General features: G+C 44.3%; 2 protein-coding genes across 3 annotated transcripts in view; both read right to left on the bottom strand.

The window, feature by feature from the left end:
• SF3B1 (splicing factor 3b subunit 1) overlaps positions 1-16,263 on the bottom strand; it is a 350,612-nt gene that overhangs the window by 160,459 nt on the left and 173,890 nt on the right. The gene's annotated exons all lie outside the window — the stretch shown is intronic.
• The window catches only part of RFTN2 (raftlin family member 2), a 67,378-nt gene that overhangs the window by 12,138 nt on the left and 38,977 nt on the right, over positions 1-16,263 (bottom strand). For both annotated transcript variants that reach the window (XM_049773256.1, XM_049773257.1), the window contains exons 6-7: positions 12,949-13,070; positions 11,322-11,425 (exon numbers count right to left, since the gene is read on the bottom strand). In XM_049773256.1, the coding sequence (XP_049629213.1) occupies positions 11,322-11,425; positions 12,949-13,070 (226 nt within the window). The remainder of the gene's footprint in view (positions 1-11,321; positions 11,426-12,948; positions 13,071-16,263) is intronic.

Raw genomic sequence — 16,263 nt, 5'->3', positions numbered from 1 at the left:
TGGGGCCAGAGAGATAGCATGGAGGTAAGGCACTTGCCTTGCATGCAGAAGGACAGTGGTTCGAATCCCGACATCCCATATGGTCTCCCGAGGCTGCCAGGAGCGATTTCTGAGCCTACAGCCAGGAGTAACCCCTGAGCCCTGCTGGGTGTGACCCAAAAACAAACAAACAAAAAAAAATGGGGGGAGTGGTTTGGAGAGATAGTACAGCAGGTAAAATGCTTGCTTTGCACAGAGCTGACTCAGGTTTAATCCCCAATATCTCACATAGTAAGTAGCTTGCTAAGAATAATTTCTGAGTGTAGAGCCAGGAGTTGCTTCTGAGCATCATTGAGTGTGGCCTCCAAACAAAACAGAACAATTTTTAAAAATTGAACCACTGTGAATTACAAAGTTAATCATGAGCTTTAGACATACAATGTTCCAACACCAAACCCTTCACCATTGTCCACTTCCTGCCACTAATGTCCCTGGTTTCCCTCCTGTCTTCCAGGCCTGCCATTTTTTCTTCTTCTTTATTCCTTTCCCCTCACCTTTAGGCACTGTTGTTTACCCTACTGTTACTGATAGGGTGAACGTTATGCCTATCACTTTACCTCCTTTCAGCACCTAGTCCTGATTCAGAGTGATCACTTCCCCTCCATCATTGTCATCATGATGCCTTCCCTGTAGTCTCACTTTAATATGATCTTAAATTCAGTCAGGAGAAACGACTTGGAACGAAGTAATGCTTTGGGGGAATCCTTTTAGTCATGAGGCAACAACTGTGTGGTTCAGTGGGCATCAGGAAAGGAACTAGTGGAGAACAGAAGAGGTCTATGGTGTGAGACACTTTTGGTTGATTTTTGAGTCCCATCCAGCTGTGCCCCGGGGACCAGACAGTACAGGATCCAACCCAGGCCTCAGCATGTGCACTCCTGCCTTTGGAACAGTCTCCTCAGCCCACAAGGCAATCCTGTTTCGGAGGTCTAGTTACTCAGCCTGGTTTCAGCAACACTGAGCTTTGGGCTGAAAAATGTGCTACTGCTCAAGGGCACAGAGGTTCTGGGACCTCCTCCAGGGACATGTGATGCCAAGAGGGGCCTCACACATGCATAGTATGAGCTCAAATCATCTGAGCAGTCTGCTTGGGTCTCTTTCTAATCCTTTTATTTTATCTTGGTTTTTGAGCTATAGCTGCCTTACTCCTGGGTCTGTGCTCAGGATCACTCCTGGCTCTAATTTCAGGGGATCATAAGTGGTGCTGGGAATTAAACTGGGTCATCCATGTGTAATCAAATGCCCTACCCACTGTACTCTCTCCAACCTCAAACCCTTTATTTTATATTTTAGCAATGCTGAGGATCAAGCCCAGTGGCCCACATATGCAAAGCAAGTGCCCTACCACTGAACCATACCCTGGATCCGTTTTGTCTGATTTCACCCCGTTTTTCTTTAGACAGTGTCGAACAGGTTTGGCAATAGGACACAAGATTGTTTTTTTTAATATTGTTATAATTAAGACAGCGGTTTTGCAATCAGGTAGTTTCTTGGTTCAAATTTCAATTCTTCTGTAGCACTTAAGAACTAATATCTTAAACAAACTTCTTACTTTTTCTGACCTCAGGTTCCTATTGGGAACCCAGTGCAGGATGAGTAAGTTAATTTTTGTGTGTGTGTGTGTGTGTGTGTGTGTGTGTGGTTTTTGGGTCACACCCAGCAGTGCTCAGGGGTTATTCCTGGCTCCAGGCTCAGAAATTGCTCCTGGCAGGCACAGGGGACCATATGAGACACCGGGATTTGAACCGATGACCTCCTGCATGAAAGGCAAACGCCTTACCTCCATGCTATCTCTCTGGTCCCAAGTTGATGTTTCTAAAGAGTCTCCTCTGTGTCACCTCTGAAGGAGCTCAACAGACGCCCTTATCTTCTATTTCCTCCATTCAAAGAAGGACAAGTGGGGCAGAGTTCAGTGAGGGTGGAAGACACAGATTTAAGACCGTCCCTCTGGGGAGAATCACTGGCCAGGGTACAGAAGAACAGAAAAGAGCTTCCCAAGTGCTATACCAGGTGGGTTGTGATGTAGGGTCAGATGAAGGGAGCAGGCCTAGAGAAAGTGAGAAGGCAGGCTCAGAGCAAAAGCTTTCTTCTTGACTAGAAAGCAGAACATGTCAGGGCAGAGAGAGGGGGTGACTTGGAACTGGCTTCTCTCCAGCCCTGGCATGTGGTAAATCAGTGTATCAGGATGTATTGTTTGGTTTAGAACAAGTTTCTCGACCTTTACTCACTGGGCAAGACAGCAAATGTGGACCTGGTTTCACAACGGCTGATTCTCTTAGACCAACTTCCAGAGGCACTTAGATTTGGGTGCTCAGGAGATTCTGGTGCTGGGGTTGACTCTAGTTGGCCAGTATCCTACCTCTCTCCAACACCCTCAGATACGACTTGGGAAAGTCAACTTCAGGTGGGTACCAGCCTCAGTTAGAGCAATCTTTGAGATTTTGCTGCTGGCTTCTAAAACAGGTTCTGCTATGGGTCTGCAGAGTTAATCAAGGTAGAACCAGGGGAAAGGTCAGAGCTTTCCAGGGGAGGGACAGCTACTTGGCACAGCAAGCAAGTCCCTTAGTCTCCAGTGACACCACTGGCTGGCATCCTGTTTACTGAGCTAGGACAGAGCATTTGTTCTATAGGGCAGCTTTCTGAGAATTTGGCTATGAGGCTCTCATGAGCTCTGAGCACTTCCACTGCTCAGGATGTTCCAAACAACAAGGTCAACAGCTCCTCTTCTCCTGAGACATTATTTTTTGAGGGCGAGATTTGCTCTACAAGGTTAATTCTGGCTGTGCGCAGGGATCACTATAGGCAGTGCTCAGGTCTGGGATTGAACTCAGGTTAGCAACAGGCAAGACAAAGGCCTACCAGATATATCTCTCTGGCTCAGAAAATTAAGGAAAAAAACTGCTTTAGTAAACACCGTGGTTACAAAGTTGTTCATGATTGAGTTTCAGTCATACAGTGTACATCACCCCGCACCAGTGACATTTCCTGCCACCAATGTCCCCAGTTTCCTTCCCGCCCTTCCCCCGCCTGCCTCTGGGAAAGGCATTTTACTTTTTTCTCTCTTTTCCTCTCTTTCTCTCCCTTTTCTTTTTCATTGTGGACTCTGTGATTTGTACTACTGCTAATGAAGGAGTACCATGCACTTTATTTCCTTTCATTACCCAGTTCTTGTCCAGAGTGATCATTATAACTATCATTGTCAAGTGGACCCTTCTTTACCCTAAGTGCACTCCTCATTTCTACTACAGCAAGCTTTCGGCCATGGACTGGTCCTCCAGTCCTTTCTAGTGTCTCTGGTTATTATTACCGTACTCTTTATTATTTTTCTTACATCCCACAAATGAGTGAGATTATTCTATGTCTCTCCATACTCCCTCTCCCTCATTTCATTAGGCATAATACTCTCCATAGCCATCCATGTATAAGCAAACCCCATGACTTCATTTGTCCGGAGAAATTTTTATCCTTCCCAAATGCTGTTAGTTCAGAGTAATTCCTAAGGAATTTTTGAGGAAGCACCTTCCTGGGAGGGATTTAAGAACCTTCAGATGCTCAGAAAAATGAATGTGCTATTGAATAGCACAGGATTTACACACAAGCTCGGAATAAATACACACAAGTTCTGGTAAAACTTTTATCTGCCAAGAATATAAATTGTGAGTACAAGCCAGAAAAGCTTGTAGTCTGCGAGGACTGCAGTAACTTCGAATACTGTTGCCAACCGGAGGGTGCCTGCACCCAGGGCAGTGCAGAGGATTTTGCTCCCCATAACCAAAGGTGGTGAGCAGAGTGAGTGGAAAAGAGAGAGGTCAGGAAGAAGCAGGGCCAGGAAAGTACTGACTCCAGGTGCCAGCAGGAGGAGCTCAGTCTGGATCCTGGGGCCTTAGGCCAAGCTGTGGACAGCCAAGGCAGGACAAGGCATCTGGCCAGAGCAAAGGAGCTGAAGCACAGTGTTAAACAGAAGGTGAAGGTCTGAAACTCCCACATTCCCAACTAGGATTAGGCAAAAAGCAGAGGACAGAGGGTGACCTGGAAAAGGGAAGAGAAGTTCCCAAAGTTATCCCTGACTGCCTGTGTTAAGTTCCAGTTCACAATCTGGCAGAGTATAGAGATAGAGCTGGGACTAGAGCCAGGCCCAGAGGCAAATGAACATTGGTATACCCAGACAAAACTGCCACACTGCCAAGGGCTGTGCCTCGTCATTTCCCCAGGATGGAACAGATAGTCTAAAATGTAAAAGGAAACAGCGTCTTTGGCTTTTTAGAGTCAGATGACCCCAGGTCTGCCACTCTCAGTTCTTCTGATTTTCAGTATGGGCAGCAGAGCTCTTCAGCCCATAGTTCTGAGTCTCTGTGTCTCTTCTGTACAATTGATGACAGTTCTAGCACCCTCAGCAAGATAGTGGGTGTTGCACTCCTAGCCTAGATCCTGGAGCATGTAACCATACTAAAATCTTCCTTTTCTCTTTCTGACCTTTGTAGGTTAGGAGAGCATATTAGTTGGCCCCTCGCCTTTCGGTGCATATTCTTTATTTTTGGTTTCTTTTTGAGGCCGTAGCTGGTGGTGCTCAGTGGTTACTTCTGGCTCTGCACTCAAAAATCACTCCTGACTCAGAGAACCATATGAGATAAAGGGGCCAGGAGCGATTTCTGAGCGCAGAGCCAGCAGTAGTAACCCCTGAGCACTGCCGAGTGTGACCCCCCAAAAAAAGAAAGAAAATTCTTTCTCTGTCTTCTTCCCCGGTTATAAGGGAAGGTGCTTGGAAAGGATCTCACTGCTCCCCAGAATACATCAAAATTCCCTGAAGATTTGTGTGAAAGGTACATTCCTGCCATGGTCACCTGCAAGTTTATTAGAAATCAGAACTCTGGGAAACAGTTATGCCCCTACTGTTTTTTTTTTTTTTTTGTTCTGTTTTGTTTTGTTTTTGGCCACACCCATTTGATGCTCAGGGGTTGCTCCTAAGCGCTCAGAAATTGCCCCTGGCTTGGGGGGACCATATGGAACGCTGGGGAATGGAACCAGGGTCCTTCCTTGGCTAGCACATGCAAGGCAGAAACCTTACCTCTAGCGCCACCTCACCGGCCCCACCACTACTGTTTTACAGAGACCAACCCTGAAGAATTTTGGTTCCTTCTTCCATTTAATTCCAGATATCTATATCTATAAATATTTATTTAAAAGCAGGTCAGCAATAGTAACTGCTACTTGGACTAATTTGATTCTCTCACACATTTGCCTGAAGTTAATTGTCAATTTCACCTTCCTTTCTGACAAGAATGGATGGGACCAGCTTGTCCAATTATATAGTGATGATGACTGAAAAGGGATTCTGGCAAGTTTTCAGGACTTGACATTAAATAAGAACCCTGGAATAACCTTTTACCCATCATGCAATTACCCTTTCCATGGTGGGAAGCTTCCAATCATGGAAGTGTGATACTTGTCACACAATGAAACTGGCACCTTAGGCTCTAATAACAGATTAAAGCAATGCAAGCGTTAAATAATTGGCAAGTATGCTGACCCCAGTGAAACTGAACACCTAACCACACAACTGCAGTTTGGACCTTCCCCAGGAATGTCGACTTCAATGATCCAGATGAAATTTTCTGGTTCACAAACCTTTGTTCAATCCATACAGGAGAGAAGAGTGAACTAATTCCTACCTCACTTGTTTTTCCCTCTTTCCATAGATCAAAAACTTCCATGTTAGTGGAGCTCTTCAGAATTCTCTCCTCTATTTGCTTGGGGGAATGTTTTACCCAACTCATGAATCAATTAGTTTGTAAGATCTTTAAAGGAATACTGTTGGACTTTTGTTATTTAAAAAAGGAAATAAAGGGGAAAGACCTTCTGTAAAAAATACATTCAAATGCAACTTTGGGAACAGAAGAATAGGAAAAAGTTGGAGTTGCTCAAAACATTATTATATAGACAATAAAAACATTTTAGAAAAATGTCTTCTTTGTCCATGACTCTAAGTTATGTATTCAGACATGATTGCCCACAAAGATTCTTTTTTTTTTTTTGTGGTTTTTGGGTCACATCCGGCAGCGCTCAGGGGTTATTCCTGGCTCCAGGCTCAGAAATTGCTCCTGGCAGGCACGGGGGACCATATGGGACACCGGGATTCGAACCGATGACATCCTGCATGAAAGGCAAACGCCTTACCTCCATGCTATCTCTCCGGCCCCCACAAAGATTCTTTTCCTATGTGTAAACAGTTATATGAGTGTATATCTTTTTTTTTTTTTTTTTGGTTTTTGGGCCACACCCGGTGGTGCTCAGGGGTTACTCCTGGCTGTCTGCTCAGAAATAGCTCCTGGCAGGCACGGGGGATCATATGGGACACTGGGATTTGAACCAACCACCTTAGGTCCTGGATCAGATGCTTGCAAGGTAAACACCGCTGTGCTATCTCTCCGGGCCCATGAGTGTATATCTTTAATGATTTTACTATTCCTTTTATTTATTTATTTTTTGGTTTGTAATGCTCAGCATTAATTTTATTATGTAGAGGACTACATTATTTACATTTTTGAAAATATAGGATAGGCTGAGTTATCAGAGGATATTAAGATTGCACAACTGGTAATTTTGAAATGTCTTAGGAATGTGTATTGCTAAAGAGAGAGAGCCTATATAATAGTTCTATTATTTAGGGATTTTGGTATGATTCAAGGGGTAGGTTCCATCTAACAACTTTAGTATTAGACTTTTATGCAGAGGCATACATGTGAGGCATTTATTCTCTCAGCCTGAGTAGAGCTGATACTATTGTACTGTTTTTCAGATGAGGAAACTGAGCCTTAAAGAGATAAGGTGATTTCTTGAGACTGTTTTGAGTGCAGTTAGGCCTGGAGCACATTTGTACCTTTGAGAACAATGGATGTGGCCCAGGTTTTCTTGAGCAGAGCTTAAAAAAATAGAGATATGAGGGCCAGAGCAATAGCACAGCAGTAGGGTATTTGCCATGCATGCGGCTGACCCAGGACGGACCTGGGTTCAATCCCCAGCATCCCATATGGTCCCCCGAGCCAGGAGCGATATCTGAGCACATAGCTAGGAGTAAGCCGAGTGTCACGAGGTGTGGCCCAAAAACCAACCAACCAACCAACAAACAAAAGAGATATCATTAGCCCCCAAACTGGACTCTTCAGTCATTCTTCTAATTTCAGAGACAAAAACCTCTCAGACTTTACCATAATGAAATGGGTATTTTGATTTTCTTTTGAATGAAAGACACCATCGAGGCAGGTTCACAAGGGAAGTATTTTTGGAGAAGAATAAAGAACTCAGATAAACAGGTTTAACCAGCAAACTTGGTTATCAGATAATGACAGCAAACCTTTACCTTCATCCCATATGGTCCGCATGTAGGCACTTGGAAGGATGCAAGTGTTTTTGTTTGTTTGTTTGTTTCAAAATTTGTAGCTTTATTCACACTTAGAAGTTTATACAAGCTTAAGAAGGACTATGCCCTATCTTTTTTTTTTTTTTTTTTTTTTGGTTTCTGGGTCACACCCGCAGTGCTCAGGTGCTTTATGCTCAGAAATCACTCCTGGCAGGCTCAGGGGACCATATGGGATGCTGGGATTTGAACCACTGTCCTTCTGCATGCAAGGCAAACATCCTACCTCCCGTAACTTTATATATATATATATATATATTTTTTAAATCTTTATTAAAGATTAAAGTGTTAAAAGAAAAAGGAACAGAACAAGCTGCAATAGAGCACTGTGTGACTGGCACCCACCCATCCAGGCTCAGTACCTAAGCGAACTTTGTTGCTTGAGTACATTGGCTGTTTATTATTTTATTTGGATTTTGAGCCACATCCAGCAGCACTCAGGGTTTACTCCTGGCTCTGCATTTAGAAATCCCTCCTGGCAGCCTTGGGGGACCATATAGGATCCCAGGAATTGAACACCAGGTCGGTCCCAGGTTGGCCACATGCAAGACCTACCGCTGTGCTCTCTCTCCTGCCCCTGACATTGGCTGTTTAAATACTTTTTCTTTTTAGGTGCTGGCGGTTGAACCCAGGGCTTCAGCATAAAGAGTTCTCTACTACCAAGCCAAGCCATATCTTTGACCCAAATTACTTGATTGCTTTTATAATCTTGTATCTAAGATCAATAGCAGATTAAGTAACGATCTGAATGGTGCTTGGGGATGTTTTTCTTTTTCTTTTCTCCATTCACTGAGCCCAGAGGCTCAAGTTCTTTACTGGGAAGTTTGGATCATTTAGTTTAGTCATGATTCACAACTAAAGAAAACCCACATCAACATAAAAACGATACTCAAACAAACAAAAATCCCACAATAACCAGGGATGAGGTCTACATTAGATAAGACATAGAACATGGGCATGAGCAATGCTGTCATATTTGCTTGCTTGCTTTTGTTTTTTGGGCCACACCTGTGGTGCTCAGTGGTAGTTACTCTGGGCTCTGCCTTCAGGAATTACTCCAAGCAGTGCTTAAGAGTTACTCCTGATGGTGTTGGGGGACAATATGCAGTTCAACAATTAGCCCATTGCTATTCCAGTCACACATCAAAGCCAACTTCACAAAGAGGGTCTACCAGGTTGATTCTAGCTCCTCACTGAGTTTCTCCTGCACCTTGATCTCTCCTGAATCCCTTTTTCTCTTTGGTAAAGGAGGAACTGGAAGGCCTCAGTGAGGTCCTTGTGTTGCCTCTGATGCTCCTCAGTCCCTGCAGTCTGGGTCACTGGGCCAAATGCTCCAGTCAGGTTGGTTCCAAGCTCTACTGTCCTCTCTCTCTCACACAGGGTGCCTGAGAACTTTTCTTTCCCATCTGGGACTTCAATCTTGTCCTCATTCTCCAGCCAACCAGAGCAGAAACTGTGAGGAATTGCAGCCAGGCCCTGCAGGCTTGCTGTCTAGTCTAGAGTCCCATCAAGGATTCATTTCACTTAAGAAAATATTTAGACTCTTGATTGCAGAGGCTCCAAGTACAAGGGAGGGAGAAATGACAAACACAGTTTTGCCCAGGGGGGTAAAAGGAAAAATAAAAAGGTTCAAAATGTAGAGAACTTTTACGAAGGGCCAACTTTAGATACCTATAAGAACCAACAGAAAAAGATCAAAGTCAAATATACAAGTTGTTCTGAGGGAGGGTGGGAAGTGGGAGAACCAACTGAGGGAGGGAAAGAAGAAGAAAGGGGGTGGGAGGAGGAGGAGGAGAGTAAGAGAGAGGAGGAGGAGGGAGAAAAGGAAGAAGAGGAGGAAGAGAGAGAGAAAACTAATCTCTCTCTCCCTCCCCCTCTCCCGTGCCCCTTCCCCCCTCGCTCCCTCCCCTCCCCCTTCCCCTCCCCCCTCTCCCTCTCTCCCCCTCCCTCCTTCCCTCCCTCTCTCTCCCCTCTCTCTCTCCCCTCTCTCTCCCCCCCTCTCTCTTCTTCCAGCCAAGTGTACCAAGCTTGCAAGAACTTGGGGAGGTTGGAGAAAATGCTTGTTCATGGGTGCCACCCTACTTTTGTCCTACGGGGGTGGACATCTTGTGAGGACACATTCAACAGGTCCTCGGGTGATTCCTGAAGTTTGGTTCACAGAGCACATCGCAAGAATCTCTTCTATGCTGTGACCTGACAGGTGTAAGAAGTCGGGAACCAGAGCTTTAGGAAGGGGTTGTTTCCATTTGAACCCTATCTGAGATCTTGGAGGAGAGTAATCGATTCACTTACTTCAAATCTCTCCATTTTTGGGGTGTTAGGTTCACACTGAGAGGTGCTCAGGGGACCATATGTACTTTAAGAGAATGAACTGGGGCAGTTACATGCAAGGTCAGTATCTTATCCTGGAAAAATCTGTCTTCTTCTAGCCCTTCCCCTTCTTTCATCTATTTTTATTTTTTTATTTTTTGGGTTAATGGGCCATACCTAGCAATGTTCAGAGGTTACTACTGGCTCTGCTCTCAGAAATCATTCCTGGCATGCTCAAGGGACCATATGGGGTTCTGGGAATCAAACCCAGGTCGGAGTGCCTTACTGTTGTGTTATCACTCCACCCCCCTTTTTTTAAAGCTTAAATATCTTTACTCTGTACCAATTCTTATTCCCCTCTTTGAGAGGGCGTGCCTTAATTTCAGAACCATGCCAACCAAGTGCTGTTTGTGGGAGGCTCAAGATACTGGGTAGGGTGAGCTGCTCAGCAAGGAAAACCAGAGAGGGTGGGGAAGGGAGATGGAGTCTGAGGATAGTGAATTCTAATGTTAACTCAGCATTGTTAACCCATGATGACACAAAGGAGAAGGCCCAGCCAGTATTGTCCTCTGCAAAATCCTCATTGTGTCAGCAAGACAGCCTTGATTATTTTTTGAATGCCAACAAGAACAGGATACCCGACACCCCATATAGTTCCCCTCCAACCCATCTTCTGTACCATCGAGACTAAGTCCTGGGGACAGCCAGGTGTGGTGCACAAACCAAACCAAAATGTACAATTCAAGGGGCTGAAGCGATAGCAAAGAGGGTAGGGCATTTGCTTTGCATGCAGCTGACCCAGGTTCAATCCCCAGCATTCCATATGGTCCTCCAAGCCTGTCAGGAACAATTTCTGAGAGCAGAGCCAGGAGTAACCCATGAGTGCCACCAGGTGTTGTCAAAAAGACAAATAAAACATTTTCAAAACAAAAAAACTCACCAAAAATGCAGTATTTTCCCTCTGGAAAATAGGGATGTTAGCCATAAAGAAAATAACCAGAAGCCTTGATTTTTATGAAATGTTGGGATTTTGTTTTCAATCTCGTGGAAACAGCTCACAAAGGAAACAAAGAAGGAAGCAGGAAGCTGCCGCCTCCTTTCCCATCCAGTCTAAGCTCCTCAATCCACAGGCGTGGGCCCTGCAGCACTCTCTGCAGGAGGCTCTGACCCACATAGGGGGGTTCTGTCAGTTTCTATCAACCTAATCTCTACACAGGGTAGAATCATCACACTCTTCAGCAGGAGGAAAAGAAAGTCAAGTGAACCATCTTCAAAAGGAAAGGCAGTGTGTGGGAGTGATTGTGGGGTGCTCAGTCTCCGGTGTCCTGCTCTTTATTTGTTCCCCAGAACCTGGATGCCCAGCGAAGGGCCCAAGGAAGAAGATTTACTTGCTTAGAAACAGATAATACCAAGGGATGAGATGTGCTGACTCAAGGTCAATGAAGTCGGATTGGAGGAAGCTAAGTGAGAATTGTCTTAAAGACATGCCATAGGTTTTCTTCAACTGAGCTCTAACCTAAGGGAAATATTAGAGTTAGTAAGAGGACTGAAGTGTTACCTGTCATATCTCAGGATAGGCGTGGGCAGCACGCTGGTCAGAAGCCACCCGAACTCAGCCAGGGTGTGCAGCAAAGGGCCGTAATCCGCCTTGATCTCAGAGCCCTGGAGAAGAGACACAGCACTCAGGGCTGATGGAAACAGTACTGGGATGGGGGTTCGCCCTCTGTGCACCACAGGCTTTGCAGATCTCATTGGCTGCTGCCTGCTACATCTGGCATTGAAAATAAGTTAGAAACACTGGAGATCAGAGGAGTTTCCATTTTGGTTTCCCAAAGTTTGGGCATGAGACATTCCTGTTTGCCAGGGGTAGGGGAGCCAGGAAGCTGGATTTTTCAATAAAACTAAAAAGGAATTCAAAGACCTGCACCCTGCAGGCAAGTTTAGGGACTGAGAAGCTGACAGAGAACGATGTGGCTGCTTAGATGAAGTTTTCCATCACTTCATTCATTTGGGAAGATTTCCTCCCACCCATTTCTTCTCTCTAAATTCCTTTCTTCTCTCCTTACAACAAACCTTTGAATGGTTTGTTTGGGGACTACTCCTGACTGTGCTTGGGATTTATTGCTGGCTCTGTGTTTTGGGAGAATTTCTGGCCTTGCTCTAAGTACCATATAGGATGCTGAGGATGAAGGTAGGTGCCATACCTACTGGGCTCCAGCTCCTCAGGGTTCCAAAATGGATACTGCAGGTATAAGGCCTGTGTCTGAAAGAGCCTGTGGGTGAGACCTCAGACACACAACACAACATTCCTGGACTCCAGTGTCACCCTGCAAGGGTGGTCAGAGTGAATCAGCATCTGCAAAGTCATCTCAGAAGAGCAAGGACTGTGGTGTGTGTGGTGTGGTGTGGTGTGGTGTGGTGTGGTGTGGTGTGGTGGTGTGTGTGTGTGTGTGTGTGTGTGTGTGTGTGTGTGGCTTCGGGGACCATATAGGATGCCAGGGAACAAACCTAAGTGAGCCTCATGCAAGGCAAACATCCTACTTCTGTGCTATCTCTCTGGCCCCCTATTTTTGATTAGGCTACCTAGGATCATGTACCCTACTGGCTGTACTATTGCTTTGACCCCCAAAACATTCATTATTGACATTTTTTTTCTTTCTCATCTTGAGCCAGTTTGAATGGCATTGTGTGAAGGGACTCAATGGGTACTTCATTTAGGAAAGTGGAATCTGGGTGAATCAACTGCTATTTAAACATGAATGATTAATTTTTGTCTTAAAAAAGAGTTGAACATTGGGTAATACTATCCTATTGCAAATATGGTGTGTGGATTTGTGATGAAATTCTAAATATGGCACTAAGGTGGGTTGCCTTCGCCCAGCAATGAGAATGTGATGCTTAGGAGACTAACACAAATTTACTTTAGATGTAAATCTGATTAAAAAAGTAATGCTGGGGCCGGGCGGTGGCGCTGGAGGTAAGGTGCCTGCCTTGCCTGCGCTAGCCTAGGACGGACCGCGGTTCGCGGTTCGATCCCCCGGCGTCCCATATGGTCCCCCAAGAAGCCAGGAGCAACTTCTGAGCGCATAGCCAGGAGTAACCCCTGAGCCTCACAGGATGTGGCCCAAAAACCAAAAAAAAAAAAAAAAAAGTAATGCTGGATTGCCAGAAAATTGCAGTTTTACCTCAATAACGGTCCATTGTTCCACGATGATGGCATCATTTCCTTTCCGAATGAAACCCGGGACTCCAGGGTCTTCTTCTTCATAGATAAATAATCCTTCCAAACATTTAGATAAATGCTCCCCTGTGAATGAAAAGTGCAATTAGGAAAAGTTGTAAAAACTTTTAAACATCATCTAAAGTCTACAATAACTCCCTTATGAAGCAGAAAGAGAAATACATCCGTTAATAACCACTTTTCATATTATGATATCTCTCTCTGAAGATTAATTTCATTTTGCAAAGATCAAGACAGTATTCTTATCCTCAGTAAGTGAAAATGAAAGTCTAAACATGAAAATGATAATAACAAAAATGCAATAAAATAATTTGGTGGGAAGCAAGTGGCTTTCCTGAGTGCAAACAACTTCTAGCAATACCTTTCTCCTGTAATCCACTTTTGGTTGTGAATCAATAAGCTTTATGCATGTTATTATACCAGAAAGAGAAATCAACTGAAAAGGCTCATCTTAAAATAACAGATATATTATAAAACAAAAGTGAAGAGTACACTGGAAGCATAAATACTTAACAGTTCTTGACCTCAATGGTATTTCTAAAAGTAATATTAAAGATCAGGAGATAGAAGAACTATTCAACTTTATGCCTAGCTTGTGTCCAACTTGGGTTCGACTTCTGGTATATCATGGTCCCAATTGTTGTAATGTATATCTCTGAAATCCCCAGATCCCAGGGTGTCCTGGGATCCCCAGAAGTTCAGGGCCTGAGCAACATAGCAACCCTTGGGCTCATATTGAAGCGCTGACCCAGTGCATGAAAAAAGCTCATAGGCTCTTGAACCTCTGAAGCACCACTTTGTAGTCTCTTCCTCAACAAAAGGGGAATAAAAATTAATAGTGACAGGAAAATTTCAAAAAGAAGTTATTGTCTAAAGAATTCCTGTTGGGAAGGAAGTTTTAAGGGAGGGCCTCTTGAATAGAGAATGTTCTCTTAAATAGCTGACGATAACCAGCTGTCAAAATGAAGCAGAGTTTTTAATTTTTTTGCCACACTTGGTGGTACTCAGGCATTACTCCTGATCCTATGCTCAGATATCACTCTTGGCAGGCTTGGGGGATCATACAGGATGCCAGGGATCAAATCCCAGTTGGCTGCTTCAAGGCAAATGCCCTATCCGCTGTGCTATTGCTTTACCCTCTCAAAATAAAGCTGATTCTGAGGGAGTTCTTTTGCTTCCTATTTTGTAAAAGAAACCATTTCCCATGGTCATTTGACATCAGCGAGACACTTGGATATGAAAAAAATTATTTTTAAAATTTTGGGGACACACTAGTCAGTGCTCAGTGATTAATAGCTCATTGTACTCTATTTACTTGGAAATTTTGGAATGTGAGAACTGAGGGGTCTGTGGTTCAGTTGAAAGTGAAGTATGTGGCTCTAAACTTATTTTGAACACTGCTGGGTGTGGCCCCCCCAAAAAATTAAAAATAAAACATTTTGAGCTGGAGAGAGCTGAAGGGACTGAGTACCTCCATTACAGGCAGGAGGGCTAATCATGGCCCTGACAGGGTCTCTGAGCATGGATGGGAGAAGTCCCAAAGCATAGACTTGACAGCAGCCCTCAAGCATTGCCAAACAGGGCCCTAAAAAGACTAAGAAAGGGAAGGAAGAGGAGCCAGAGACAGTATTTCTTGTCTGCTTCTAACTCGGTAGTTGAGGACGAGGCAGAACTGCTCTGGAATGATGGAATTGAGATAATGCTCATCTTGGGGAGGAGAGAGTGAACAGGAAATAGGGTTGTGACGAGGTTTTCTAGGTCTCCGGAAATGTCCTCTATATTTACTTTATTTTTGTTTTTCTTTTGAGTCATGACCAGCAGGGCTCAGGGCTTACTTCTGTCTCTGTGCTCAGTGGTCATTCCTGACAGAGCTGCAGGAATCATACGTATGATCCTACGTAGTAAGGATCATACGTAGTAAGCAGGGCTGCAATCCTAGTCAGGAGTGTGCAAAGCAAGTTCTTTTTTTTTTTTTTTTTTTTTTTTTTTTGCTGTTGTATTTCTTGGACCCTAGTTTGCATTTTTTCCTATCCTTTAACAGCCTAAAAAACAGAAACCCTGTCATGGACACACACACACACACACACCCTTTATGGAGATAGGATTGATAATGCACATTATGTAAGCTAAAAGTTCAGAGGCTATGAAAGAGCTCAAACGGCTGAGCATGGAGGGCTCCCCAATTTGATCCTCACACCTCATGGTTCTCTGAGCACCACTGCAGCCTCTGACCTCTATGCCACTGAATATAAACCCTAATAACAGCAACAACAACAAATCATTCCCACAAACCTCAGCAAGTAACAGTCCAATCTTCCCTCTCTGAGTGCCTCAGAGGTCCTAACTGACTTTTTCTAGGGCAGTGCCCCAGAGCCACTGAGAATGGACATTAACCCAGGGAGGAGAATCCTGAGGGGGAATTCACCCTCATAGGAGTACAGGGATGGAGAGTGGAGGAAAGGCTGAAGGAGAAGGAACCACTCAGGTGCTCAGTGAGCTGAAACTTCTAGCTAAGGGGAAAGTGAGGATTCAGAACAATCATTTAGGAACTTCCCTCCCACCAAGTCACTTCTTCTTCTTCTTCTTCTTTTTTTAAATAATAATTTTTATTTTGACCAAAGTGGATTACAAATCATTCATAGTAGTATTTCAGGTACATAGTGACATTGAATCAGGGGCATTCCCACCACCAATGTTGTCCTCCCTCCACCTGTTCCCAGCATGTATCCCATATCGCCCTTCCTTTGCCCCTGGGGCTGCTAGTACAAGTGGTCCCTTCTGTGTCTAGCCTGTTGTAGATTGGGTATCGATTCTGTTGTAGTTGGCTTTGGATTTGGTGTTTAAGTCTGATCATTTTTTATTTCTACTCAGTGTTCATATGCCTGTTTGGTCTTGATGCCCTCCATATCTTAATAGGATATATCCCAGGTCTTCTCCACAAGGGTGTCCAGTAGTGTGCTAGCAGGTCAAAGAGGTTCCAGGGTCCAGGACGCCCCCTGCTGCCCAGAACTCTCTACTGTACATCATCATGAAATAATTATATAGTATTGGCCCTTCCCTCTACTTTTCAAACAGTAATTTTTAGCCAAATAGCAATAGAAAAGACAGATAAACATTTATCCCTTAATATGCATTATAAATTCTGTTATTATTTTTATTTTATAATATTTTTGGTTTTGGGGGCACACCCGGTAACGCTCAGAGGTTACTCCTGGCTCAGAAATTGCTCCTGGCTTGGGGGACTATATGGAACACTGGG

The sequence above is a fragment of the Suncus etruscus genome, chromosome 5, assembly GCF_024139225.1.
Source record: "Suncus etruscus isolate mSunEtr1 chromosome 5, mSunEtr1.pri.cur, whole genome shotgun sequence".
Lineage (NCBI taxonomy): Eukaryota > Metazoa > Chordata > Mammalia > Eulipotyphla > Soricidae > Suncus > Suncus etruscus.
This window is presented reverse-complemented; position numbering and strand designations above follow the sequence as displayed.